At 36.8% G+C, this 26,986-nt stretch overlaps 2 protein-coding genes across 4 annotated transcripts in view; both read right to left on the bottom strand.

The window, feature by feature from the left end:
- The window catches only part of LOC124411510 (heparan sulfate 2-O-sulfotransferase pipe-like), a 49,098-nt gene that overhangs the window by 12,879 nt on the left and 9,233 nt on the right, over window positions 1–26,986 (bottom strand). For 2 of the 3 annotated variants that reach the window (XM_046890660.1, XM_046890661.1), the window contains exon 2: window positions 7,481–7,629. In XM_046890660.1, coding sequence (XP_046746616.1) covers window positions 7,481–7,629 — 149 coding nt within the window. Of the gene's footprint in view, window positions 1–7,480; window positions 7,630–16,282; window positions 16,415–26,986 lie in introns of those variants that run through there. The other variant, XM_046890659.1, reaches the window with a different exon arrangement.
- Window positions 18,401–22,176, bottom strand: LOC124411518 (heparan sulfate 2-O-sulfotransferase pipe-like). The gene is made up of 6 exons (XM_046890669.1): window positions 22,096–22,176; window positions 20,936–21,142; window positions 20,628–20,707; window positions 19,733–20,014; window positions 18,900–19,054; window positions 18,401–18,659 (listed from the first exon to the last, which is right to left on the bottom strand). The coding sequence occupies exons 1-6, from the start codon at window positions 22,165–22,167 to the stop codon at window positions 18,496–18,498; spliced, it is 960 nt and encodes a 319-aa protein (XP_046746625.1). The 5' UTR covers window positions 22,168–22,176; the 3' UTR covers window positions 18,401–18,495.

Here is a 26,986-nt window from a genome sequence, read left to right as displayed (position 1 = left end):
TTAAGGAGTGAAGCAATTATCATCGCGTCAAACTGGAACGATGGTAAGCAAGGAGAGCATGCAGCTCTCCTTGTAAGGCCGGAGATGCTGCGGTCTGTGGAACACCTTCATTAACTATTCGATCCGTCGATGCACCCACGCCGATAATTATCTCGCTTTGCCAGTGCCAGCGAGCAGCCTGCTGCACTCTTGACGTTTGAAAGAAGAGGAAAACAAGCAAAAGGACCAAAGAACGGCGTAATAAAGGTTACACAACCGTTAGACACGGGGCAACTGGTCAATTTTTGCAAACAGAGTTCACCGTGACGCGTTCGCGAAAAGATGTGCGACTTTATCGGCATCCTCGACCAAATTAGCAGATTATTTATCTCGTAGTATTGGTATTGTCAATTTGCGATGCGTCGTTAATTTTTGTTACATGAGTAATTTGGAACCTCAAGAATTACGATTTGCCTCCATTAAAAGTAAAAACTTAGGTTATGGGGTGATAAAATGGCGCTCACAACCAGGCGCTGACGTCATGAGGACATTTTCCAATAGATTTAAACAGAAAATGAATCTGGTGGTGGTAAAATTTTGAAATTTGACTCACTTTGTGAAATATTATAATCCAAACGATGCATGGAAAACGTTTATTTAAGTCATTTTCGAAATTGTCGTAAAATCTGCTTCTCTTCACTTGTGTGTATTGTCTTTGACTAAAAAATAAAAAAAAGAACATTGAAACTGAAATGTTTACGAAAATTTAGCGATTCTGTAGAATAATTCTTACCAGAAATTCATAAGACGTTGTATATGTTCTCTCTCTGAACTGCGTATACATTTTGATGAAAAACTAAAGAAAAAAACCCAGAAAATGGAGGACGATCGTGCTATAAAGCTGGCACAAAACGGAATATGGATGCTGTCTAGTTTGAGGGACTGAAAACTGTATTATCTAACACTGTAGTGGATTTGTTCAGAGAATGCGTAATTGAACACACTTCATGGATGTAGAAGCGAAAAATTATCGGCAGTTTCGAGGTTAGGAGAAAAAAACGGATAGAAAAAATTATATGTACTGAGAATTCCTCGGTGTAGACTGTCGGGATAGAATCCGAGCTATTCGTGCATACAACAATTCGCTTTCACCGTTCTCGTGAGATTGCAGGCCTAACCCTCACGATGCGGGGGATTATAGCCTCGAAGGTAATTTCGTAGGACTTTTGCATGACTCGGCACGCTCACTGGAGGCTGATTTAGTCAAGTTCAATGTCTCGTTTTCTACGCCAGCTGTATGTAATCTTCTACATGCATAGAATGTGGACGATTACGTACGTTTCTCCACATACGGTAGAGGTACACCGGTTAGCCTAGGTTAGGTTAACTTAAGTTGGCCTTGCTTAGGTTAACTTAAGTTAGTCTAGGTTAGGTTAGGTTAGTTGTGACTAAAAGCGATGAAAAATGATCGATTTTCGATTAAATCGATTACTTTTAGTCACTCTTCGTAATCGATTACTTGTCCCGATCAATCGAGTATAATTTATTATTCTTCAAAGTCGGTTAATCGATGTACTCAATTATTTTTCCTTACAATCGGTCTTCGTTTTTTACTCCCATCATGAACTATGCAAAACAATGTCTATTTATGTGAACAAAGTATCAATTATTACCTTTGTCTTATTTACCAAGTACTTATTTCTTATGATAAGTGACAGATAAGTGAATATTTCTACCTAAAATTGACGAATATTCTGAATGAAACTATAAATTATCAAAAAAACTTTTTTGCTGTTAAGACTATACACCGAAATTTATGAAATAATGGTTTCATGAACACCGTTTCAAAAAAATACGAAATAATTGTTTAATTTTTACCGATTCAATCCGGTCGTGTTTAGTTATTTTTTGCACAATGATTGAAATTCGAAAGGTTTTATTTTTGAAATAGGAATGAGAGGCGGAATTCTGCAAGAACGCAGAATCCATTGGCTATCAGTGCGATGACTAAAGTTTGTTTTCACATGCATAATTACTCAACTTCGAAAATCGATCTGTTAGCGGTTTAACGATGTTTATTTTGCGACTAGATCTTTTTTAACCAATCAACATTCATTTGGTTGAAAATAGAGTAAAAACTAAATGTAAAATTAATGTGAGCTGGATGTGAAGTACAGTTTGGTCAGTCGATAAAAACACTCGAGTGAATCAATTAAGAATTGTTGATACATATACATATATATATATATATATACATATATACAATATATAAATGATCAATTTCACGTGTCCCATAAAAAAGTTTGATGAGATTTCGTGGATGTAATATAATATAACGGGATTTTAACACACCTATTTCTGCACCAACTAGCTGTACCAGTTTTAATGGATTCTTGCAATTTAGGCAATGAACATATATGCACATAAATGAAGGAGAATTCGAATGGATGTTAGAAGTGCCATAATCATCGGAATAAAGAAAGTTTACAAAAAGAAAGGGATAAAAAGAGTTCATCACTTTTATTCTTGTAACGTTTAAATTCGACATCCCAATATCAAGATTCATGAAATCACGGATAAGTACCGTTAGAATAACTTAAACAATAAGTAAACTATCTGCAATAAATTACGAGAAGTAAGCGTTCTTGTATACCATAAATCGAGATAAGTAATGATCTGTGCGAATTTGGACTAAGTCTAAATTAGGGAAAAGACTTCGAGTAATGATGATTTCTTTTTAGCACGTTAACCAGCTGTGTCCAGTTTTCTCTATTCTCATCTAATCATCGTTAAAAGTTAATATTACAATTGTAACAGAACTCGTGTTGCGCCTAATTGAATACTTAATTCTTTACCTCACCGCGATCCATCTTCAAGTCGTTAACAGCCGGACGTTTGGAGTTAATTAACGAAGTTGATGAGCAGCGTGCACGTGAAACGTGAATTATAAAAATTAAAAGAATATCCAATCTTTTTTAACAACATCAACCTAAAAAAAAAAGAAAAAAGAAAAAAAGAAATTACGTCTGGTGTGAAATAATACTTCCTGCATGTGTGAAATACACCAAACATCAATTTAAGACCCGTGTTTGTATGCATGGCAATTTTTTGGTATTGTTTACTCAACCCGTCGGGCATTTATTGTGGGATTAAATACGAGATACGCGAAATGTCGTGGATTTGAATTGAGACGAATCCGACCTTGGAATATAGCAAACCTTGCCGTGGAACAATTGGTCATGAGGCATGCAAATAATACCGCGAGATTTTAACATCACACCGTTACATCCGTGAATATGTTACCTTTTATCATGGGAATGCGAAGTCTTTTATTGAGCGGATGGCGTGGCGGCTATATAAAGAAGAAGATTGCTTAGAAAGTAACAAAGGAACTTTCGGAATACGGTATTTCAATTGTTATGGGTAACATGGATTGTTCGACAAGTTTGTTCCAATTTTATTCGCCTTGGAATCAACCATTGAAATCACAATAGACTGTCTGATCCAGTCAACGAAAAATTTCACAATTACCGAAGTTAGGGACGAGCTGTGATTTGTCTGACATCGAGCCTCTGACTTCATTGTGCCGGAAAATGAGATTTAGAAGTGCGTAACGTAGAGAAATTATATAAAATAAAGGGAAGAGAAAAAATGCATTGTGATCAGGATAATAGTGGATGAGCTACAGGATCCTGCAGCTGATTCTCACGATTAGGTACTGAGAAACGTAAAGCAATCCCTGAACAATAGGAAAAAGACCTCTCAGAAGTCTTCAGAGAGATCGGAAACGGTACAAGTTCTGGGTCGTAAGGAACGCCTATTTTGCATTCAAGAAGAATTTGAATGAAAAAATGCGTGAGATAGATCAGATCATGGGTTTTGAGGCAAGGTCAACGTGCTGGTATGATTCTAACTGAATTAAACTTTGTTGTCATTAATCTCTCACGAGATCAGAGTTTCGATTCTATACCCTGAATTCGAAGCATTAAAAGAAACTTCTACGGTTGTATGAAAAGCTTACCGATCAAAATCAATTAGAATTAGATCGGAATGATTTGGATCTGGGTTTGGGTCGATTCATTTTTCGTATTCAGCTAAGGAATAGAAAAGCTGCGAAAATCGTTGAAATAACAATCGAGGATCTCGAGGCGGAGGCTGGAAAGAAGCAATCCGTTTTAAAGTCGAGCACTTCTCGGTTTTATTTTTCTCCTTGTTGATATTCTTCCGTCACGAGTGAAAGGTTGCAGCTGGCGGATCCGTTCGAGATATTTTAATATGAAATCTCCCGCTTTGTTCGTTGAAAGAATAACTAAATGGACTTGAATAGCGCTTATTGAAAAAAGGAGCAAGAACCAAAATTGATACGAAAAGAAACAGATAACGGTCTGAAAGGCGGGACGACGACCTTTTCATCCCACGTAAGTGTAAGTAACAGTTAAAGCTTAGACTCTGATTACTTCATCTTGTGGTAAACAGGATTGTGCATAATCTACAGATGTAGGTGGCCTCAAAAGACCACCGATGATCATCGCTGTCTGCACTCGCGGTCAAGATCGAGATTTAAGTATTTAAGTATTCACGCTCGATTGCACGTGAGTAAATATTGCGGACTAGTCCAATCTGATATTTTTGAATTACCTATGCGCTCTATATATTGTGAAATTTATTTATAAAAGCCAAGCAATTCCATGGTAGACTGATGCAATTTATACTGACGGAATAAGAAAGTACTTTTACAGAGTCTTTTCTGTTTCGGTAGGTCGAGAAGTAGGAATCGAATAAATTCCGAGACACTGACCCATCTGCTGTTAATATTTTAATGATATATCACATACTTGCGGAGATTTATTCTGAACCGATGCCACGTTCCTCACATTATTATATTCGTTTCACAGCCAGTTGGATGTAGTATAGGGATAAATTCGAATGAGAAAGTCGTTGATGCGTTAGGAACTTTTACGATTCATCTTTGGCGATAAATAATTCGTATGTAATGCTAATGTTAAAGGAGAGGCTGGAGGTTTCACTTTAAATGTAAATCAACGTGATCAAAAAAACACCTCATATACACCTTCGCTCGTTTATGTATATTTGTAGTCAAAGCACTGATAATTCAACACGTTGTGAAAGGGCTGAGAGCATTCTGACTTGTAAGATGAAGACTGGGAATCGTAAACATCGAGTATCATGAAGCGAAATCAGACATCCCGACATTTCACTCTCTTCTTATGATCAACATTTGCGCTCTGCCGAACGGCTTAGTCTTCGGAGACTTCAGGAAGATTAATCGAAAGCGTCAAATTGCACGGATCGTCACCTCGCGTCCGTCTTGCCTGAAGCTGCGTTTGCGTTCAGGGTACGCGACGTGCCGATTCACGGCGATGAAATTGACCGGCGAGTCGATCGAATTGGGCGAAACCTCCGCAGATTCCCCGAGGCAGAGCAACTCCCGCAATTATAAGCAGACACCGACTGACCTACAGCCGCCGTTGCAAGTGGAACACACCAGTTCCAGCATCGATGCTCGTCGGTTGATGTTTCCTACAAGTTTTTCCTCGTTCTGAGATTCACGATCTGCTCGTGGATATTCGTGCAAAACTCGAGAAAACTTCCACCGTGAAAATCAGCGTTTCAGTAAGCGTGCCTCAATTGCGACGAACGAGCAACGCCACGAAAGTCGTTGCAACCAGTTGGCGAAGCGATGATTGCCTCCGATGCGGAAAGAGCACGCACACGCGTGTCTCGCGAAGCGGTTCGTTTCGACAACGATCATGCGCCTAATGGGCGGATTGATGTCTTGCTTAGTTCCGAAATACGAGGATTGGGTTCCAGGCTACATCTTCAACGTTTCGACGAGTCACGGCGCGAAGTTGAGTTTCTCGTCGAGAAAGGCGCGTGCCTGAAATGGACTTTGATGGAAGCAGCATTAATTTGACGTATTCATTTTTTAATGTTTCTATTTAGCCAACGGTGAATACGACGAACTTTAAAAGCTTGTCCATTTCCTGACTCGCGTATATTGAACGTCGCGTCCTTTTTACAATTCACGAATGAAGAACTAACGACGCACCCTAAATGACAAATGACAGTCGGTAAGCAATCAATCCATCAGAATCAATTACTAATCAATTGCGAGTGATGATAACGGTTACTTAAAATCAGTCCCTGACATGGAATCAGTGCATATAACTTATCATTAATGTCTGATAAATGATCAACGACGAGAGACCAAAGAAAGGTAAAATTTCCATTGTTTCACGTCGGCATTAACCATCGTACTACGATGTCTGGCAACATCCGGTTACTCGAACTTGGAGACCATTGACGACAAGTTCCTCCTCTATCGAGCATCCGGTGGCGAATTTGCACAGATTGATAAACTTGAATACTGATCAAATAACGTCAACGTGGGGTACGTGAAAGATGATATCAGGGCCCACCGAAGCTCCGGAGTGAGAGAGGCGTTACAAATAGGTGGGTGGAACGGTAATCGGAAGGTATTCGTAACGCGAATGCTGATAAATTGTAGCGGCGCAACTAATTAGCAAGGATCTCGTTCGCATGCAAATGAACATTCGTAGGACCGTTAGTCGCGCCTTCGGCAGCACGGCTTTCGTTGGATGAATTCCAGGATTCGCCCGACTCGATTTACTCTCAAGTCGAATTCCACTATTCCGCCTAGCTGTTCTCCGTGGCTTTACTGCTTCAATTCCGGTCGTTCCTGCAATTTTCCGTCTTTTCGTACCGTAATTCTTTGCTCTCAAACTCCGAGATCCACGTCTGACCTTCAATCTCTCGACTGAGTAAGCGATGAGTGGAAATGGACGCCGTGAACTTCACGGTTACACTCAGTACCGCTATTTTCATTCTTGTTTCGAAGTCTCGTTTATATGATACCAATTCTTTTTCATGTCTTATCTCATTTTGTCATTGTCTTACCGTCTTTTCTTGGTACCGAAAAAACTTTTTAAATTGTAGTGCTTTTTTTACTATACGAAAGTTATCCCCAAAATTGATATCTCGCAGGGATTTAATTTTCCACTATATTTCTGGTTATTTGAACTCTAAAGAGTATCACTATTTGCTTCAGGATGAAATTTATCAGTGAGAAACGAGTAGAAAATATCTTGCATAAACTTGCATCAAAAACTAGTTTCCATATGACAGTATATGAACATCGATTATCGGAGCAAATTATATTGCATTTTTTCGACTCTTTTAAATTGAACTTCCATAATGATCGGTATACCGTTCAAATAAAGTCCAATCCATAATTTCAAAGTTATTCGTTAAACTCTAAAACTTATAAGGACCGCTTACCTTGCCACTTATTCCTCAAGCTCACAAAACTAGCTTCAGTAATTTCATTTTGTTGTAGCTTTATTTCACATGCACGGACTTTAAAAACAAAACCGTCCTTTGTACTTTCAAAGTCCGTTACAAAACCCAAGAACATGTCGAGAATACTGTGTAAAAAAGTATAACGTAACGAAACACTCACCAGAGGATAATTGACTCGCGGATAATCCTTCCTCGTCTCCTGGCTGAAGTCGGACTTCCATCTCCCTCAAACGAGAGTGAAGATCTCTCGTGTGAAGAAACAGGAACAGCGTACTCGACAACGCGATCAGGGCGATGAGCTCGCTGGTTCTGCAATAAGGAGGAAAAATTTTGTTCTTAATTATACGATTACTCCATTCATTTAATTCCATAACACTTTTCCAATCGATTTACTTCAGCCAATGGTTATACTTTGATTTTATGAAGTCCCGGAAGATTTGCGCTCGAGAGTTCGATTGATTAGAGAAGAATATTTTTTGTCTCGCCGATTCTCGTGATTTGAGAATTCAATGAATTGAATTAGTTTCATCGGTCTTCTCAAAATGATTAACTCTTTTCCGTTTCGTTTCGCGAATTCACATCAATTCAATCGCCAGTTCTAACTATAAATATAATAACGAATTGCAAGAGAATTGAACGCTGATTCTCATGAAATTGTCGGAACGACAATGAGACGAGAACATTCAAATCGCGGTAAGAAAATAATGTAATATCGTTGATATTGCGTAACGTTCTAACAATTTAATATGTGTGCCGAGGGCGTTGAAAAACCGGGGCATCACGCTGCAATCATTCGCTCCTACCGCGTTACACTTATACAAATGTAACGACTTCGAAGTGGTTTATTTTTAATTACGTGAAGCGATGTCCACACTACAATACGCGCAGAGAATATATGCATGAACGCGGCTATTTTAAAAGAACAATTTTTACAAGTGACCTGTTTCCGCCAGAGTTGAAAACCGTCTTGTTCAATCCGCGTGACTCACTGTCCCGTCGTCAAGACCATTACGCGTTGTTTGTTTAAATACCTGAGCCCGATTCACCCTCAGATACGTAAGTAAGATAGGAAAAGAAAACCAGAGCCAAGGACTTTGACCGCGATTTTATTTCCCCGAGAGAAACCGTCTCGAAGAAAATTTCATTTTCACGTTTTTGTGAAAATATATAATACTCTCAGAAAAAAAAGAAAATACACATATACATAACACAATAAGAAACAATTTAATTTATTTTATTAAACTTATAATCGATGTTTGATCCGAAGTTTGTAGTTTTTTTTTTTTTCAAATCTATTGACAAAAATGAAGTTCTTTTTTCACCGGATTCCAAAGTGACATAGAAAATTTAAAATCTCGAGATGAGTAATAATTACCGACCGCAGTTTTGTTACATGTAATAAGTTCACGGATATGTCTTCTGTTTTCATTAAGTGTTCATTAAGTCACGGTGATTTCGTAATTAATATAACGTATAATAAATTCCTACAATTATACGTATACATATTGCAAGAGAATATAACAATTTAAGTATATACAATTTACAGAATATTACATTTATTTTAATAATAACTCAACGTATAATTTAACCACATTTATCTCACTTTCGCATTCTAAACGTACATCTCGTGTTTTTGAATTACTGGAAACAAGAATGCCGAAGAGAAGGAGAAACAGAACGAGTTGAAAAATGCCGATGTATACTGTGATATAAAAAAAAAAAAAAGCAAAAAAAAAAAACCCACACACGATTAAAAAAAAATGAAATCAAGACGCCAATTAATTCGCAGTGTCCGTGCAAACGTCGCATTAAATTTGCAAGTTCCCACGCCGGGTAAAATTGAAAAGTATCGTGCAACTTCGTGCATGGAATTGCCGTGAAGGTTACGCCAATTTCACGGTTTACGATTCTGCCCACATAATAACGACTATAAGCGAGTGAATGTAGACTTTTTGAGGAAATTATTACAATTACACCTTTCGACGTAATTTCACACCGCTGATCATCCTTGATAATTGATATGATCTATCCTTCCGGCGATCACGTTCAATTTTATTTTCTTTTTTTGTTTAAATTTTCAAAACTTTTGTCCGGTAAAAAAATTTATTCCAAATATTTGAGTTTGTAGATGTTTTACGTTACTGGGTGGCCAGCGATTCATTCTGAAAAAAGAAACTTACATTTTTCGATTGATGTTTACTTTCAAGAGTTTAATTGTTTGATTATTCTTCTCTGCATTACACTTTACAAATTTATTTTTCATTCATGAAAATAATGGTCAAGATTTCCAGCTAATAGCAACATTATAATCAATGAAGAGGATCAAGTTATTCGAAAAAGATCTCGATTAATTAGTGTTTGATACATAAATGAAATAAAGTAAAAATACATGAATTTCTGCAAATTTTTCTACAACACCGAAATAACATTCGTTACGCATAATTGCAGCAAGACAATTTCTGAGATAAAAATCACACGACTAAGTTGATTGCTAATTATCGACTTTTCGGAATTCAGCTCCGTGCGCAGTGTATATATGTGGGGCATTCCACGTCAATTCCATTAGGGTCTGTCATTCACTCTCTTGGATTTGGGAAGTGAGCAGACGAAACGGTAATTTTTTATTAATTTTTGTTAACTCATTGGATATTTTTTTTTTAGCCATGTCGACTTTTTCAGGGTTCCCTAGCAGAACAAAAATCTGTAAATGTTAATTGAAATTCGAAATTGGAAAAACAAAATAACTAAAAAAAATGTAATAATTAAATAAGAAAATTTATAAAAAATTATCGTTCTGCCTGCCGACTTCAATTTTAGTTTGAATATTTTCGGTTCTGGCCACAGAATTTACATAATTATTTTCATAATTTTCAAAAATCTCGAAACCATTGTAAAAATATCGTCACTCAAGGTGCTCTGGGGGTGCCGGAGAGGGTAGGAAAAATGTGAAAAAAAATCAGAGTACTTTTTAGAGTTGGAACAACAATATAAAAAATCGCGGACCAAATCCAAGCGGGTGTGGGTCGGGCCCTAGTCACATAGACGTGGAATGCCCTATACATACATGTATACGTAATATTCTGAAGTATGCATTATCCACAGGTATTCCGCGAAACAGATGGGGCGCCGTAAGAATACGATTGCAGCATGATAACTGCGGGTTCGTTACGATATTACAGCTATCTCAAATAACTGGTAAAGCCGGATTGTATCACAGGTAACTGGATCTACAGAGTATGGAGATTAGTTACGGAGTTGCAGCACAGAAGCTTGACCAAACTGGACCGAGGCTGGAGGATCGGGAAATGGGTGATTAAACGTGCAGCTGCACAGTCATGTTTGAAAAAAAAAAAAAATACGAAACAAGTTGTTATGGATGTTAGAGGTTAGGAGGACCGTCTCCGTGCATAGAAAGCGTCCGTAAATTGGAGGGAAATTAAGATGGCGTTGCTGCAGCAAAAGTTCCACAATGCGCCAATCAGATTGTTTCCCTCATTGCTTATCAGCGCCATCGTGGCGACTTCGTGAACCACTATTTCCTACCCCGAAGCCCCCGAAAATCCCAGGGTAAAATTTGTTGACCGGATGCGATCAAATTTCAACTTTTTTTACGCTATATTGGATACGCCATATTGAATTTTCAAATTCCAATATTGGATTCGTAATCAGCGACGCCGAAAACCCCTGTGCAAAATTTTTTGACGCGAATCGATCAAATTTTAATTCTGCTTCCGACATATTGAATCCGTCATATGAAATTCTTGAAAAGGCCACGTTGCATTTGAAAGTGCACATCAATACGATGGTTTTGAAACCTCATACGTTATTTTTGATCAACGCATTTTTTGTTTACAGGAATGTTCAATGCTCGAATTCCTTTGTTTTTTTTTTTTTCTTCATCAGGAAATCTCACTTTGTTATTGCTGATCTGTTCATACACCAGAGCTATTGTTATATAGCAAAATATCTAACGGAATAACCGTTCGAACAATGTGTTAATTAACCAAAACAATTAATAGTGCTAAAAAAAAATCTTTGATCATGAATTGGAACCAATAGATCCGTCACGATCTTGCGCAATTCTGGGATAGAAATGGTCATTAATTCCTTTTCTTCGAGAAGCGAAAGAAATTTGTCACGCGTGGTCTAAATGGCCGAAATTACTCGCTACGAATTGCATGTAAGAGAAAGAAACGCACAAATCAATGAGAGAAAGGAGATGAAATTTTCACAGCGAAGTTTATGATGGGTCTTCGGAAGTGGTGAAAAATTTCATAATCGCGATGAACGTGCATAAGAGTCATTATTCTAATGAGACTAATTAATTAACCAGCACGATATGCTAGTTTGAAATGCAAATGAGATCATTGAATTCCATTAATAATAATCGAGGATAAATAATCCCAGACTTGTTGAGATATGATTTAGTAAATTGCAAATGTAGGATTCCATTTTAATTGTCACGTAAAATTAGGAAGAAATTAATAAACACTAACTTAACTTAGCTTGTTAACTCAGCGCTAAGTTAAGCGGCTTACTTGTTAAGTGTGATGATTTTAATGCAAATTCATTTTTATTCTGCATAAATTTATTGCCCGAGATTTAGAAAAAATTTGAAGATTTATTTTTCTTTCAGATTTTGAGAAGTGTTACAACTCTGCAGTGATTTGACATTCGTCGCAGCCTTTGACGTTTGCGTGTAAAATGGCCTATATACGACTATAACTCAAGCTAATTGTAAGTACATAAATTCTAGATGCTAATTTTAAAAAGTGACGGCAAGTGAAGGAAGGCGGTGTTGTTTGTACTACGGTAAAAAGACAAATATGGAATGTACGTAGAATCAAGCAATTCATTTACAATTTCTAGTCGTAAGTGTGTTCGTACATGCGTGTAATCGAGAGACTCGAAACACTCGCAGAATGCGGTGAAAGAAGGTGAATATATAGAAAAGAAAAATTAAATAAACCGTTGTGAAAAAGTGTCTGTACCGAAATATTTTCTGCTAATTAAATTATCCAAAACGTATTTACTAGTCTTCATTTTTCCCTCCCTGCGCTCATTTCTTCGTATGAACTTTGTAATACAAAACCCAAATCATATCCGAAATTTGAATTCACAAGTACCTCTTGAAAATTGAATAAATTTTTAGAGATTTTTAATATTCTAATTTATTCATCCGTACTCAATATCGCGTCTTCACCATTTGTCACAGACTCGTATTACGGCTCATTCTCAGTGTTTCTCAATCGCGATTGCAGATTTAATTCCGTATTCATCGATGGATGATGCATGACTTGCAAATGTCTCGTCGGTTTTAAGCGCCCGGGATCAGCAGCCGTGAAGTCATATTTGAAAATCCTTTTTCAGACTTTCTTTAAAATTTTTAGACAGCGGTTTTAGTATTCCCGAGACGAGAAACTTTGAGAATCTCCGAGTTTCCGTGACTTCAATGTCGTCCACCTCGTCATTCCCGCAGCGTTTAGAGAACCAGCAACCGTTACAATCGCGACGTGCGACTCATCCGAGCGACGAAAATTCTGCCTTCAAATCTCGTTCACAAAGTTGCCAGTTTTATTCCAACATCCATCTCGGTCCATCAGAAAACGAATTATTTTGTAGAGAAACGGCGCGGTTATTTACGATTATTTATGTGAGAATTATTATTTTTTTTTTTTTTTCAAACTCTGATTTACTTGAAATCGTGTATTTAATTGTTCACAAGTTAAATCATAAAAATTATAAATGGCAAAAATTTTTGTATAGCAAAATGTCTGATTAATAAAAAGTGTCGATTTTTTCGAAGTATAGGTGTTACAAAATTTGTCGACAAAACTTTACTTTGGCTAAAATTTTATCCCAATATTTGACAGTTTTACAATATTTTTTAAAACCGATCATTTCGAAGAGTATCAAGTCACAGAATTTTTCAATCTTTAGTTGAACTTCAAAAGAAATTGCAGACTTTATTGATAAATATTTCAGTAAAAGATCTTCAGCCGAGAGTTTACTTGAACTTTTGTCGTATAAATTTTACTTACAGAAGTATAAAAATCATTCCTCCTTTGCTCATCTGCTTTTCTTCTATTTATTAAACCATTTGATTATTATAATTATTTTATTTCAATTTGCCTAATAAATTTAATGCCATTAAATTAATAAGAAATTACCGACTTTTTTTTATCCCGTCATGCCTTTGGAATGTCAATATATTATTATAATAATTAGCTGTTAAATCGTTGAGAAAAAAAATGTTTCCATCGACTTTCTCTGCGGCCATGAATATCAGGCCTTAAAATTATTTACGATCTTAGGTTAAAGTATCAAAGATGAGATGGAATATAATTCTAAACAAAATGGATTTCATTGATTAATTATCTCCAATTATAATCATCTGATATTGAATTATGTCACTCACATTCGTTTAAATATAACTCGAACTGCACATGATTCGAGTAACTTTTTTCTTTTGTAAAAAGAAAACGATTTTGTAATTTAAAAGTTGAACGAATGTAAGAATGAAATTTGATACATAATTCGTGCACCTTTTTTCCCTTTCTTTGCAAAGCAGACCTTCGTAACTTCTCCCTTCTGACTACTCTCCATGGTTTTTAACAGTCATTCGATATCAAAGGGATCTAGGGCGCCGGTTTGTGTAATATGACGATTTACGGTCTCGTGTGGCGAATAGGCGAATACGATTGGAGAGGAAAAAAAGTTATGAACAGAAGTAAGAAAGGAGAAGGAAGAAAAAATTTAGCACAACGGTATTCGAATGACGAACAATAATGACTTGACACTTGCAGTAACTGGATTCATCAATTGTAATAAATAAACCGTAAGTCAGTCGAATTCGGTATCAGGTTTCAAATATATATGACAATTCAAAAGCGAGCCAAGGTTTTCGAATTGAAAAAAAAACAGGGCTCGTTGTCCTGGTTTTGATTTTACGATCTAATTTTTTCTTCTTCCAGCTTCGTTTTTTCTTTGCTCGATGAATTTATTGTTCGAATGCAAGAGTTCTATGATTGAAATTTATAAACATTGCGAGGATTTTGGCAAAACGGAATTTGAGGAATGCTAGACAAATCGAAAAGTAATAAAATGAACTATTTCTTGAAAGTAGTGCAATAATTCCGATCCCACTTAACTGGTGGACCTAAATTTTCACCCGTTAACGGATAAACAAATTCGAAGGTATAAATAAAGCTATGAATAAATTTTAACTCGCCCGAACTTGATGTTTGAGGTCACGCATGTTTTTCCATTTTTCTGCCAGTTTCTTTCATTTCTTATTATTTTCTGCTTTTTTCTTCGAGAAAAGAATTTTGAAATTTTTTTTTCATTTAACCTAACTTAGTTATAAACAGCGATAACAACAATAATTGTTTGAATATTGACTCGGAAAATCCTAAAAAATTCTTTGCTCCGCTTTATGTCGCTCGCAAGTCTTTTCGAACCATTGAATAGAAACTTCGCAAAATATAGCGTCCAGTTTTTTTTTTCCGTCGCCAACGACAATAATTTAAGTTTTTTCTGTTTGATTCGAAAATTATTCAAAATAACGAACATAAAAGAAACATTTTAGATAATGTAGAACATTGTCGAGAGATCCATAAAAACAATCAATTGATTTGTCGTTAATTTAAGAGAAAAGTTGTTACACGTGAGTACATACATCCCTTAAAATGGCCGCTGTCCTTAGTAACATTTAATTTGATCGTATTATTCGATGTAAATAAAAACTTAATACTTTTTAATACTAATTAATTGTTGTGACGTTGAATCTGCGTAGGGAAAAAATGAGCGGGACTTCAAATAACTCAGACGACAACTATACATGACGACATTACCGAGAGGGTAGCGTTCGCCAAAAAATAAATCCCTAATAATATAGGGATTTCTTTAGACAGTTGGTACACATTTCACTTAAAGACCTTAACCTCGAAGAAAGGGGCGTGTCGTAGGAGTTCTAGGCACACCGTGTACACTCACACCACGAGCCAAGGTAATTTTTAGGTTAAGGAGTTATATGCAGTTGAAATTTTCAAAAAATCTATTTCATTTTTGTAGTGTACAAATATTTAAGTACAAACGCAGAAAATTTATTATTAAATCATCAAATATTGACAAATCGATGTAAGTTGAGAAAAAGAATTTTCTGCTACATGTAAAGTGCTTCTGAAACTGTAAACGCGTTTTTCTCAAAACTGTGTTTTTAAAGTCGGTGAACACAAGATTTCTCGGAAACGGCTAAACCGATCAGTCTCAAATTTGAACACAAGTTTATTAAGTATATTTTTTAGTAATTAATCGAAGGTTTTTACTCACCGATAATTATTTTCCATTTTATATAAACAATATAAGGCCTAAATTTTGGTCAAAAATTGTTTTGTTTTTAACCGTCGCCATTTTGTTGAAAATTATTATTCTGCTTATTCCTTCGATCAATTACAAGATAAAAAAATTATATTAACGAAATATTTTTGGTTATTTCATTTCATATTATTCAGTCCAGAAAAATCTTTTTTTAGAGGTGCTCGCGAAAATCAGCTTTCAAAATAATTATTATTTCAAATAAAAAATTTTAAAATACAGTTAAAAGTTACCATAATATGCGTACAAATTTTTACTTCAATAAATTAAACGATCTTTTCAAGTCAAATTCTTGAAAAATCATTTTTTTTTTTCGGGCCTACTGACTGTATATTACCCCTTAAGACTGATTTAAACAATTCATACACCATGATTAATGGTTTTTCATTTTTATAACATAATGTTGTATCTATTCATTGAACGGATTTCAATAAAAAAATCGTTCTGAGGAGGGCCTGACTCGACCAAAACTTTGACAAAGATTTTCTTTCCGTACATTGACCTTCGTATTCAAGATTAGAACTCTCTCTCTTCGGAATTTGAATATATCAATAAGGATGTGAAAAAATCATCGCAACAGACTCACCTCTTGGGAACTGCCAGCCTCCGCTGCCTCCACGTGTTATCCTTTACGATCATATCTTTAAGTTCTCGATGCACCTGTCAAACTTCACTTCTTCAGCTTTCAGTTTTGTTTTGTTTTGTTTTTTTTTTCCTTTTCTTTGTTAAACAGGTTTCCTCGATCGATCTTCTCAAATTTTACACAATTTTATAAGCAGATTATCACCGATCGATGGTTTCTTATCAATCTGTCTTAAATTACTCGAAATTAACGAATTGTTAACTTAATTTTTATGCAATTTTTTCCAATATTATTTTCAATGTATATTATGATTATCAAAGATTCACCAAATCAGTTTCTGTCAGATTAATTTCTATTCCTTTTATCGGCTCAAAGCCTCGTTGTTAATAACAAAATGATCCCTGTACTTCACAAGATTGTAAAATTTATTGATCGTGTGAATAATAATTTTCATTAATTCTTTGATACTGTCTATGCATTTCCCATCCTTAATCTATTCACGCGGAAAATTCATTACCGCCGAACGCGTCGAACAACCAATATAATCAATCAATATCTATGATCGTGACGAAGATTCCTCTCGTGAAAATCCATGCAGATAATTAAACACATTTGTATTTTCGTAGTTTTATGTATATATCCATACCACAAATATTGCGAAAATATACGACAAGCTTTCGCAACAAAATTAACTTATTACACATACACACAAACACATATATTTATTTTCTCAATTAGTCTTTTTGTTGTTTATTATCGCGTTTATTTTATTTCGAATCACGGTCAAGGTGTTAAATTTGTTTTTCATCCATCGACGCAATTTTCACCAAGCCCCAAAAACTGGGCGAAAAAAGAAATTCGAAATAAATGATTTTCCATCAAAGTTTCAACCGATTCTGGGTTTCGAGGTGATCAGCGATTTTGAAAGTCAGCCGATTCCTCGGCTCTCGGAATCGGATCGTCTGGCCGTAAGGTCCGCGTGCGACTGACTGAAACTCGACTCTGGAGAAGTTCTGTACTAACTGGATGGAAGGCGAGCTGAGCGCTGCGTGTCGGAGCCCAGTAGTAACAGTAATAGTGTAGCAGATTTTGAACTACTTCCGGAAATGCGACAGACTTGAAACAACCCCCCCCCCCCCCCTCCCAAAAAAAAACACAACATAAACCAAAAAAAAATTAATTTCAGTTGAATTCACTCAAAAGTGTATACCTATTCAATGTTGCAACCGAAAATTCTTAAACTTGTAGAGAAAAGAAAAAACCACCACAAGGAAACGTTTGTTTAAATATTTATTAAATACTTATATAAGAAACTGAATTGTTGTAAGTAATAATAGATATTTTTCATTTCACTTTTTCTATATTCATACACACGTAAAAAAATTATATAATGATATCGTTGACACGCTTTTTTTTTTTTTTTTTTTTTTTTTAATTTTAATCACACGTTATTCTGTCGCGTCAATTTTTATAATAAGATAGTATTCGATGGTTTTTGAGGTCGCTGATTACAAATCTAAAATTAGATTTCAAAACTTCAAGATCGTGGATCCAATATGGTGGATACAAATTTCAAATTTAATCAAATCAAGTTAAAAAACTGTTTTTAAATTCGTAATTAGCGACCCCAAAAATTTATAATTTATCTACAACATGTATAATACGTGTAGAGGGGAAGAGTTTCTCGGAAATGAATTATTCCTTCAATATTCAACAATAATACAATAACAATAATAATTTATATTACATTGAAAAGCTGTTATTATACCATCAGAAATAGGAAAAAGCCGGAAAGAAATATGTTGAAAGTTTCTCTAAATACACAAAGAATGGATATAAAATAGGTGGTAAGAATACTAACCACATGACTCGAAGGGTTAAAAATCTAATTATACGCAACACGTAATGAAATAACATTTGGCAATGAAAACTTCGCTGTATAATTATTTGAAGATTAGTTTGATTTCTGTAATTCGGTGTAATATTAATATCAGATTTGTTGTTGGACAATAAATCATTGCTTTTGGTTTTTTTTTTTTTCTTATATATTCTCATTCGATTTTGTTCTATTATTGTTATACATGTTGGAGAAAAACGAGATGAAAAAAAATATGATTTTGAATAAACTGCACGATGCGCGCAGAAGAAATTCGGAAATTCTAATAACCGTTTGTAAGATTAATCTTTGAAGATTTTCGTTGCTTATCTTAATTTGACTAATTGGTTAATCTCAGTGCTCTGAACTGTTTGTAAAGTCTCTGTTGACAAAATTGATAAAACTCAATTTCTTTCGTAAAGTTTCTCCGCAATATGTCTTTCACCTTTTGACTCGTCGTTGGCTTCAGAGAATTCTTATTTCTACTCAACGCGTTGTCTTGGTCTGTAAAAAAAACGAAACAAAAAATGAAAATGAACAATAATAGAGACAGTAGACGATAAAAAACGGAATCAACAAATAAAATGAGAAAACAGAAAAATAAAAACGGAAAGAAAATCTATAATTTATCAATAATACATATCCAAATAATCGATCAAACGATAACTTTTTTTTTTCATGTAACGAATAAACGTGACAACATCATGTATATTTTTTTATATACTTCCTTTCTAATCAACTTACCCCAGTAGATGTTCAATGCTCCTCGAAAAAATCTTGGTATGTAATTTTCGAATACGGTCAAAGTGGTGTTCAAATCTTCCAATATTCCGACCACAGCGTAATTTTTTTCGACCGTCAGTTTAGCCCGCTCTAAAGCACCCACCGTGTTGAACGGTCTAAGAATGATTGATAAAATGTAGTGAGAAAAAAACTATTCACAAATCAAGCCTTATCAACATTTGAAAATTTCATTGACCTCGAATCAGCGATTGAACTAGTACGTAAAAACTTTACCTTTTTTTTTCATACGACTATAACAAAATTTTTCACTCTACCAGATACCTGTAAACAATCTTAATCATTTTTGGAACATTCATGCAAGTTTGATACCTAACTTTAATTACAGTAGACAACCGCGTTTTTTCAGAAATTTCACTAAAAATATAAGCAACATTGTCACGAGCTGTAAAACGTAGCTGTAACACACAGGCATAATAAATTAATGCAATTTGTAACACGAAAACGTTGAATGTTTTTGCGGAGCCATGCGATTTGTGGAAATCAAGAAATATCTAACTAGTTTTAACTAACTAGTTATATCTAACTAGTTTGAACTAACTAGTTATATCTAACTAGTTGTATCTACCTAGTTATATCTAACTAGTTATACCCAACTAGGCTAGCCTTGTGACTTTTATGTTAAGCCCTGTATCTACTAAAGACACTAAAGTTAGACATTCCACTGTTTATACTTCGTGGACTCCTTCGTCTCTATTTTCCGCCCACAATCCTGCTTACAATTAATAGATGTATATCCCTTGGAAATTGAATAAATAGCGATAAATTCTACCTACAAGCATTCTTCGTGGCTGCCGCAAAAGAAGAGGGTCTGCCTTCGGTGGTCACTGATGCCATCCTGGATATCGCCCTCGATGTATCGACACTCGCTGTCACCCTCCAGGACGCAGGAATCGAAGTCCTTTTGCAACCAGTTCGGATCGGGAAAAGGTAGGTCGGGAAATTGCTGCTTCCGCATAATCAAGTACCACGGAGCCCTGACGTAGTAGTACCAGGAAATTACACGCTCGACCGGGTCTCGAACCAGATTTATGTAAATCGGTTCTGGCAAATTGAATCTGGAGAAGACAGATTTGTTGGACAAACAAACAAACAAAAAAAAAAAACACAAAAACAAGCGTAAATTTGAGGGATTAGAAGAAAATTGAAAAAAAATTTGGTGAAACAAAACGGGAAACCAATTTTTTCGCGATACTTTTCATCACCACGAAAAAGGAAGAGTTTGTCGGTCGACCGAAGCCGATACTTTTATTATACCACTAAAGGTGATGAAAAGTGGAAACCCGTGAGGGATAAATTGAAAACCTGAAACTGTGCGACGTTAATCAAACCGCATTTGACTCTAAAAGTCTTCTCGGACTTATCAGCTCGGATTGAATGGACTCCGTTTTTTCGGTACGTCATGATAGAAATTTCCTTGAAAAAATTACGGCCATCTTAAAATCAGAGAACCAGATTATATTATAATTTGTCCATTATTTTATCGATTACGATTCCCAGTTTTGAGACAAAAATCTTTCTCTTCATTCGACTGTCTCTCAGCGGGTAAACAAATTATGTGAATCCCGATTTTGTGCATGAAGTCTAATCGTTTGGTGTTTTTAAAAACTATACATGTTCAATTTGATAAGCAGAAGATGACGGGGTCCCACATTTTTTCACATTACTCACTCGGTAAAATTCATGAAACAGATGTGCTTTATGAAGACGGATGGTTCAGGGAGACCAATAATCCTTCTCGCCAGTTCGAACTGAAAAGTAATTTGATTGATCAATATCAAAATGCAACCAACAATTACAGCAATAAATTTCAATTCATGTGAAAAATTTCCTTTAGAACTTCGAATTTTACACAAGTCAAAGAATCCGTAAACACATTGCCATACAAAGTCTTGTTCAATCGAGATATGAAAAGTATTTAAAATTTCCAAAGCTGGAAAACAAGGAGCAAAGCAAACTCGATTGCCATTTTAAGGTACCTCTTTCTCCTTATAGAGTAAAATATGCTCAAACTTCTGAAGCATGTCTCGAGTGAAGTAGAACCCGTTTGACATGGCGAGTCTTCTGAGGAGTTCCGCGAATGTTTCGGAACCGACTTTTGGTACCCGGTTGAAGAATATCACGTCCCTGTCAGCTTTCCGAGTGTTATTCAAGGCGTCGATATCCAGGACATCCGTGTCTTCGTACTGTAAAAAAATGCTCACTCTGGTGAAAATAATTTCTACGCCAGACTACAATAAAGTCCAGTTTGTTGATAATTGTAGGAAGTATTCAAAATTCGTAGAAATTTGTCCAAAATCGTTGAGAGTGGTAGCGTGTTGCATAGAAAATTACAAATTTCGACGAAAAATTATAATCATCTACAATTTTCTATAAAAAATAATTACAATTTCTTTTTTTTTTTCGTAGAAACTCGTGGATTTGCGTAAAAAAAACTATCAGTTTCTACAAAAAATTATAAAAATTCACAATTTTGTAAGAAAGATAATTACAACTTCGGAATCAGACAACATATATTGTGTTTCTCGAAGTTATTCTTAGGATTTCGTTGGAAGGTACAACTTTTTATGAACTCCATGAATTTTTGAACTACCGCTAGTTGTCGCATCTCTTTGTTGAAACAAACTTGTGACTACATTCAAAGATTGATCTTCTCATCTTTTGAGTATGATCTAATTTTTGACCTCACCTTATCTCCGTAAGTGAGTCACTTATAAAAAAACTAACATTTGTTATTTTTTTAAAGCAGTAATTTCACGATATTCTGCAACAAATTCTGTCCATTTTAAGATTTGATACAAGAAAAATGATCGCGTAAAAAATCTAGGAAAAAGTACGATAACCGACTAAAAATTCTATGCCAGAGCTAAGAAAGAGTCCATTTTTCGTAGTTAGATCTCGACATTATTTCCACCATGGCAATTACTTCAATTTTAACCCAACCCAACCCAAATAATATAAGTAAAAAATCGGACAGTTTCAAATTGCACGAAACTACTGCATGAGATGAATGGATTGTAGATGAAATATTTTTTTTCTTTTCTTTCATCAGAAGTATATTCGTTTCGCAAAGTACGTACCTAACATCCCAACAGTGAAATACTGTAATTTAATTCATGTAATTTATATGAATGCTTACCGATTCTGTCAGCTTCTGGTTAATGTCTGAATAATACTGAACGATAGCGCTGGATTCGAAGTCCATGCCCATGGAGGTCGATTCTTCTTCTGAAATAAGAAAAACAGTCTCCATTGATTTTTACATAAATTTCAACACTTCGTATTATTTCGAACAAAATTGTAAATATACGTAGATTTTCGCGCGGAATGTTAATTTTCATCAAACATTTAAGTGTTGTAGATTTTTTTACCGAAGAAATTTCTACAAGTTTTTTTATGAGCAACTATGCATATCTACAATTTTAAACGAAAACAATTTTCTTCGTACAAAATTGTACGAAGTGTTCCAATTTCTCTGCAAATTTGTGACAAATCCTAAAAGTTATTTTCACTAAGTTTAACGTTTGTTTCACGTCAATTTCTTGGAATGCAAATGCAGTAACTAATGCCAAATTATGGTTTCCGTACCACGGTAATAAGTAAGTACAACTGTATACACTGTATACTAATATACCGATAGGTGGAAAGGTTTCAGAGTTTTTAATGTGAATAAAATTAGAACCACTATTAAAACAAAAAAAAAACGAAAAGAAATTCCGGAGCCTTAGGTTTGATTTCCGGCCAGCCAGATGAACGAAATTTATATAAATAATGTATGTGCTCAGCGGTAAGTGCGGCAGTGCATCATGGTACTCAGGTAGGCAGAAGCATGGGAGCTAACATCGTGATAGCGCTAAGTTGGTTCATTATCATACAATGGCCAAGGGACTTCGTCTTGTTACGATAATCTGATCGTCAGTGTATTTTTAAGGAGTTGATTTATTTCGTGAAACGGGCCACGCTATTCCGATCTCGGCAATTGACTGACAATCGCAAATGGTATGTTTTATATATTATATATGTGTATAGTAACGTAACGATGAGCCAGAGCCGTTCTTCGCTAAATGCAGGTACAGCTCACGTACTGATCACTTTTCACAGAACGTCATTAGAGAATTGCTGCAATTTTTTTTTAGATGCGATTTCACGGATTTTGTCCGTATTTAGTTAGATGACTACTTTTTAACTGGATTTTGAAATTTATGTTGAAAATTTATTCCTTGATCAATTGTTACCGAAACCCTCCACCAATTGTCCTCTGATGATAATCATTAAAACTGATTATAACCATTACGCTTAAATCTATTCCTAAGATAACCTAACCTAACCTAATCGCCAGAAATGCATGAAATACTTTGCGGTCGATGACTACAAGCATTGCCAACGGCGGTGTACTTTCATCCCGAACCATGAAAAATGCGAAATCCTGTAACCCGGTGGCATGGCATCAAACAAGGAAGCTTTTTTTCCTCGGGAATCGGCAAAGATCGCTAACACTGCGAAGATTGTTGAACCCATAAAACCTCCACCGACCCGACGTGCAAAGCCAAGGGGCAAGCGGATGGTTTCGCGTTTCGCACAACGCGAGCTAGGAGTTGTTGAACCTGTGCGCCTAAGCTCTAAGAAACGCGGACGAGGACTTCGGGGAGGGAGCGGGAGCAGGACTCGTCCTTAAAAATCTCCGACATCTCTATTGTACGCGGAATTCGTGACGCGAAGATTCTATCTCGGGCCGGACGGTTTCTCCGCGGCTGCGGACACAACTGCTCCGCCCCAACTGCGTTATCCTCGCTTCCAGTTTTTCTCTTCCTGCTGGCTTCTTCTTCCCGAGCGCATCTCTTTCCGCATAACTCACCCTCCGCCTCGCTTCGACATCCTTGACGGAGGCTGCCGCCTACCTCAGGGTTCGATTCCTGCCCGCCTGACCTGCGGCGCGGAGGAGCGATTCAGAGCCCTCCCAGAGACAAACGTTGACCCAGGGATGGACTTGCGGGTCCATAATGTCAAAACTGATGCGTAGCACGGTGAGAAATGATTCACCTCGATCTAGGAACCTGATCGAATTTACTACGGTTTACTACGTCGGTGTTATTTATTTTACAGGCAAGAATTGCGTCGAACACTGCAATTGATGTCCGTTGAAGTCTTTGGATTTCATGCAGAATTTCTAAGCAAGGCCTTCGCTCGTCTTTCCTATTCGAATCATTCGATGTTTCCAATCGAGATTTTCGATCAGGAAACCTGCAGTGACCACTATTCGCACGTGAGACACATTCCCGCCTTTGAATCGTCCATTCATTCGTTCATCAGCGTCACTCACTGGGATCGCTCACTGGCCGCTTGTTTGGAAGATTGTGCGACATAGTAGAGTGGCTGAGTCTGAGATAGGTGTGCGACCGTTATCCGTACCACTAACGTAGGAACACATAAATTCCATCTCTAGCCTATCCTTAAAAAATTACCGCAAACGGCCAAACATTCTATACCAGCTATATGTATACCCAGCCTGTACAACACCGCAATATACGCGATTCAGTGTGGGACCATTTGCGGAATTGTGGTTTATCGCTTTCTACGTGACCTGCATCTCTTTCTCCGCATACGCCATTATCGCATACGTCTTTCTAAACATTTGATAATTCAAAGAAATTCACATCAGCTTGTTGTTATTAATTCGACAGAAAAAATTGCAACGTTTCTTATAGCTTCGCATGCATGGCTTCGCACAAACTCTTAAAGTCTTGAAGACATATCCTGGAAATTCTGCAGCACGATTTCTGCTGTGACGAAGTAGAAGCTTCACCACCGAATCAGGTGTTCAATTTCAAAGCCATAGTCCCCTGTATTTCAAACATTAAACATACTTTGGTGTGAAAAGTTTATGGAAGATCCAATGCGTGGTTAATGATCTTGGTCAAACGTTGCGCAACACTGAACAGTACGCCTCAGCTACTTCGACATGAAAAACTTAAAATCATTTACCGTTTCCGGTATACACACATACACACACGCGTCTAATCATGGCGAGAAGCCTTCTATGCTCGCACATTATTCCCTCATATTTTACGCATGCATCAGGTGTTCGCGGTCACTGACAAGGAACGATGAACAAAATGGACTCAACGGTCGAATTGGAGCACCGATACCATAAACTTGTTGCCGTTTTTCCATCGAGATACAAGTCTGGATTGCGAAGTCGGCTTTGCAGATAAACAGCTTACTCCTTATTCCACGAACAGAATTTCTCTTCTCGATGTTTCTGTGCTGCTGACGTCAGAAGAAGGAAGACTGTTTCAGCTCGATGATTTGTGTGTTATGAGTAGTTAATGTATTCAAATTTCGTTTAAGATTCAGCTGTGTTTTGACCGAAGAAAAAAGAGCAAAGGTGAATTGGTCTACTTGCATTACTCGTCACCAGTGCAACAACAATCATCACATCACTTGAATAAGTATTTTAATATCACTGTACCATTAAAAAGACGAAACTTTTGGGCAAGATTTTTTTTATTCCACAGTCTCTCAGCTTGCACGGAAGCCTGCAAATTGAAGCGTTCAGGAAAAGTTAAGAAAAATGATCCGAGATCACAGAAAGTTGCGCCTGGTTGTGTTTATTTGCATTACGTAGGTACGTTATTACCAACCATTGCGCTGCAATGATCCAAACGGTGATGGAAACGCTAGTGAAACAGAACATCATCACACCCGATCTGCAGAGAACATCTGGTCTGCGCTGGACTTTCAGTAACGTGAAACTGAAAAGCCTTTCACTCTCTAGCGTCAGTTAATTAGGCGGTTATTAGACGATAAATGTCTATCCTGGCGTGCCCGAAATTGAATAATTGACCAATTTATGAGCTGAGATAAACTGTGCAGGCGCGGTTTTCATTAGCTCAACGTATGATCTTCGCTATCCATAAAAGGAGGAAGAAGCTTCCCTTCGCCTTCGTCATGCCCATAACCATTCGCACATGGATGCGTATCCAGAGGCTCGGTGGGCTCTCGACTGGTTTTATGATACTTTGGTTTTACCAGCTGCATGAGAGGCAGTAAAATAGATCTTCCTGCCTGCCGGTTGGGCACTTACTTTACTCTTACCCACTTGAGTCAATTTTGCTAAACAGGCATCAGAGAGCGAAGAAAGTAGACTCGCAGAGACGATGATCAACCGGCTGCTCGAAGCCGATCGAACTCGCGATCCTCGGACGAGTCGTAACAGACCCGCCTGTTATTATATCGTTAAAGCTAAGCGGATGCCACGGATGGAATTCTCGCTTCCGGGTCTCTTCCTTAATTAATACCACGCGTTGCTCGAGGAGATGTCGAGAGCTGCGGGCTTCGCGATCCACGCTCGGACGTTCCTCTCGAGACGCGCGTCTGCCGTTCCGTGCCGATCGCGTGTCGCGTGAAAGATCGAGGCTCCTCTTATCGATCGGCGATCCCGATCCTAAGAGAATCGGTCAGGTTCTCCTCGGAGGAAAAAATTACCTCTATCTGCGACTCGATCGAACTTTAAGCGGAAACGGAATCGGGGACGTTTTTGATAACCATTCCCGTTCTTCGAGAGGCTGGGTTGGATTTTGCCCAGGGTTTAAAAATTCTCTGAAGCAAACGGAGCTCAAGGAACACCGAAACTCGATATTCAGATCCCGAGTGAGAATATTTCAAATCACGGATCGGTGCGTTGGATGAATTGCATCCTATATACGTTTTCTCCACAAGATGTTACATAGATTTTGAAAAATAATGATCGATCCAGTAAAGGAGGCGGCGTTGAATTCGATCCAGAAAGAAGTCGCTGACCCAGAACTTGGGAAAGTCGGGGTGAACTGAGAAGAGCTCTTCTTGTCTTGCCGTCGACCGAGCGTGCGGGGCATCACGGCCCCGAATTTATGCCAGGCGTAGATTACGTTCGTACGATGTAATCTCGGTCTTTATTAGAATGTAACCTCTGAACCCTTGTTCCGATATCACTATTCATTGCAATTATTGCAAGTCTGTATAATATTAATTCAAAAAAGCAATTACTATTG

The sequence above is a fragment of the Diprion similis genome, chromosome 10 (genome assembly GCF_021155765.1).
Source record: "Diprion similis isolate iyDipSimi1 chromosome 10, iyDipSimi1.1, whole genome shotgun sequence".
Taxonomy (NCBI): Eukaryota; Metazoa; Arthropoda; class Insecta; order Hymenoptera; family Diprionidae; genus Diprion; species Diprion similis.
Note: the sequence above shows the minus strand (reverse complement) of the source record. Positions and strands in the feature narration are given on the sequence as shown.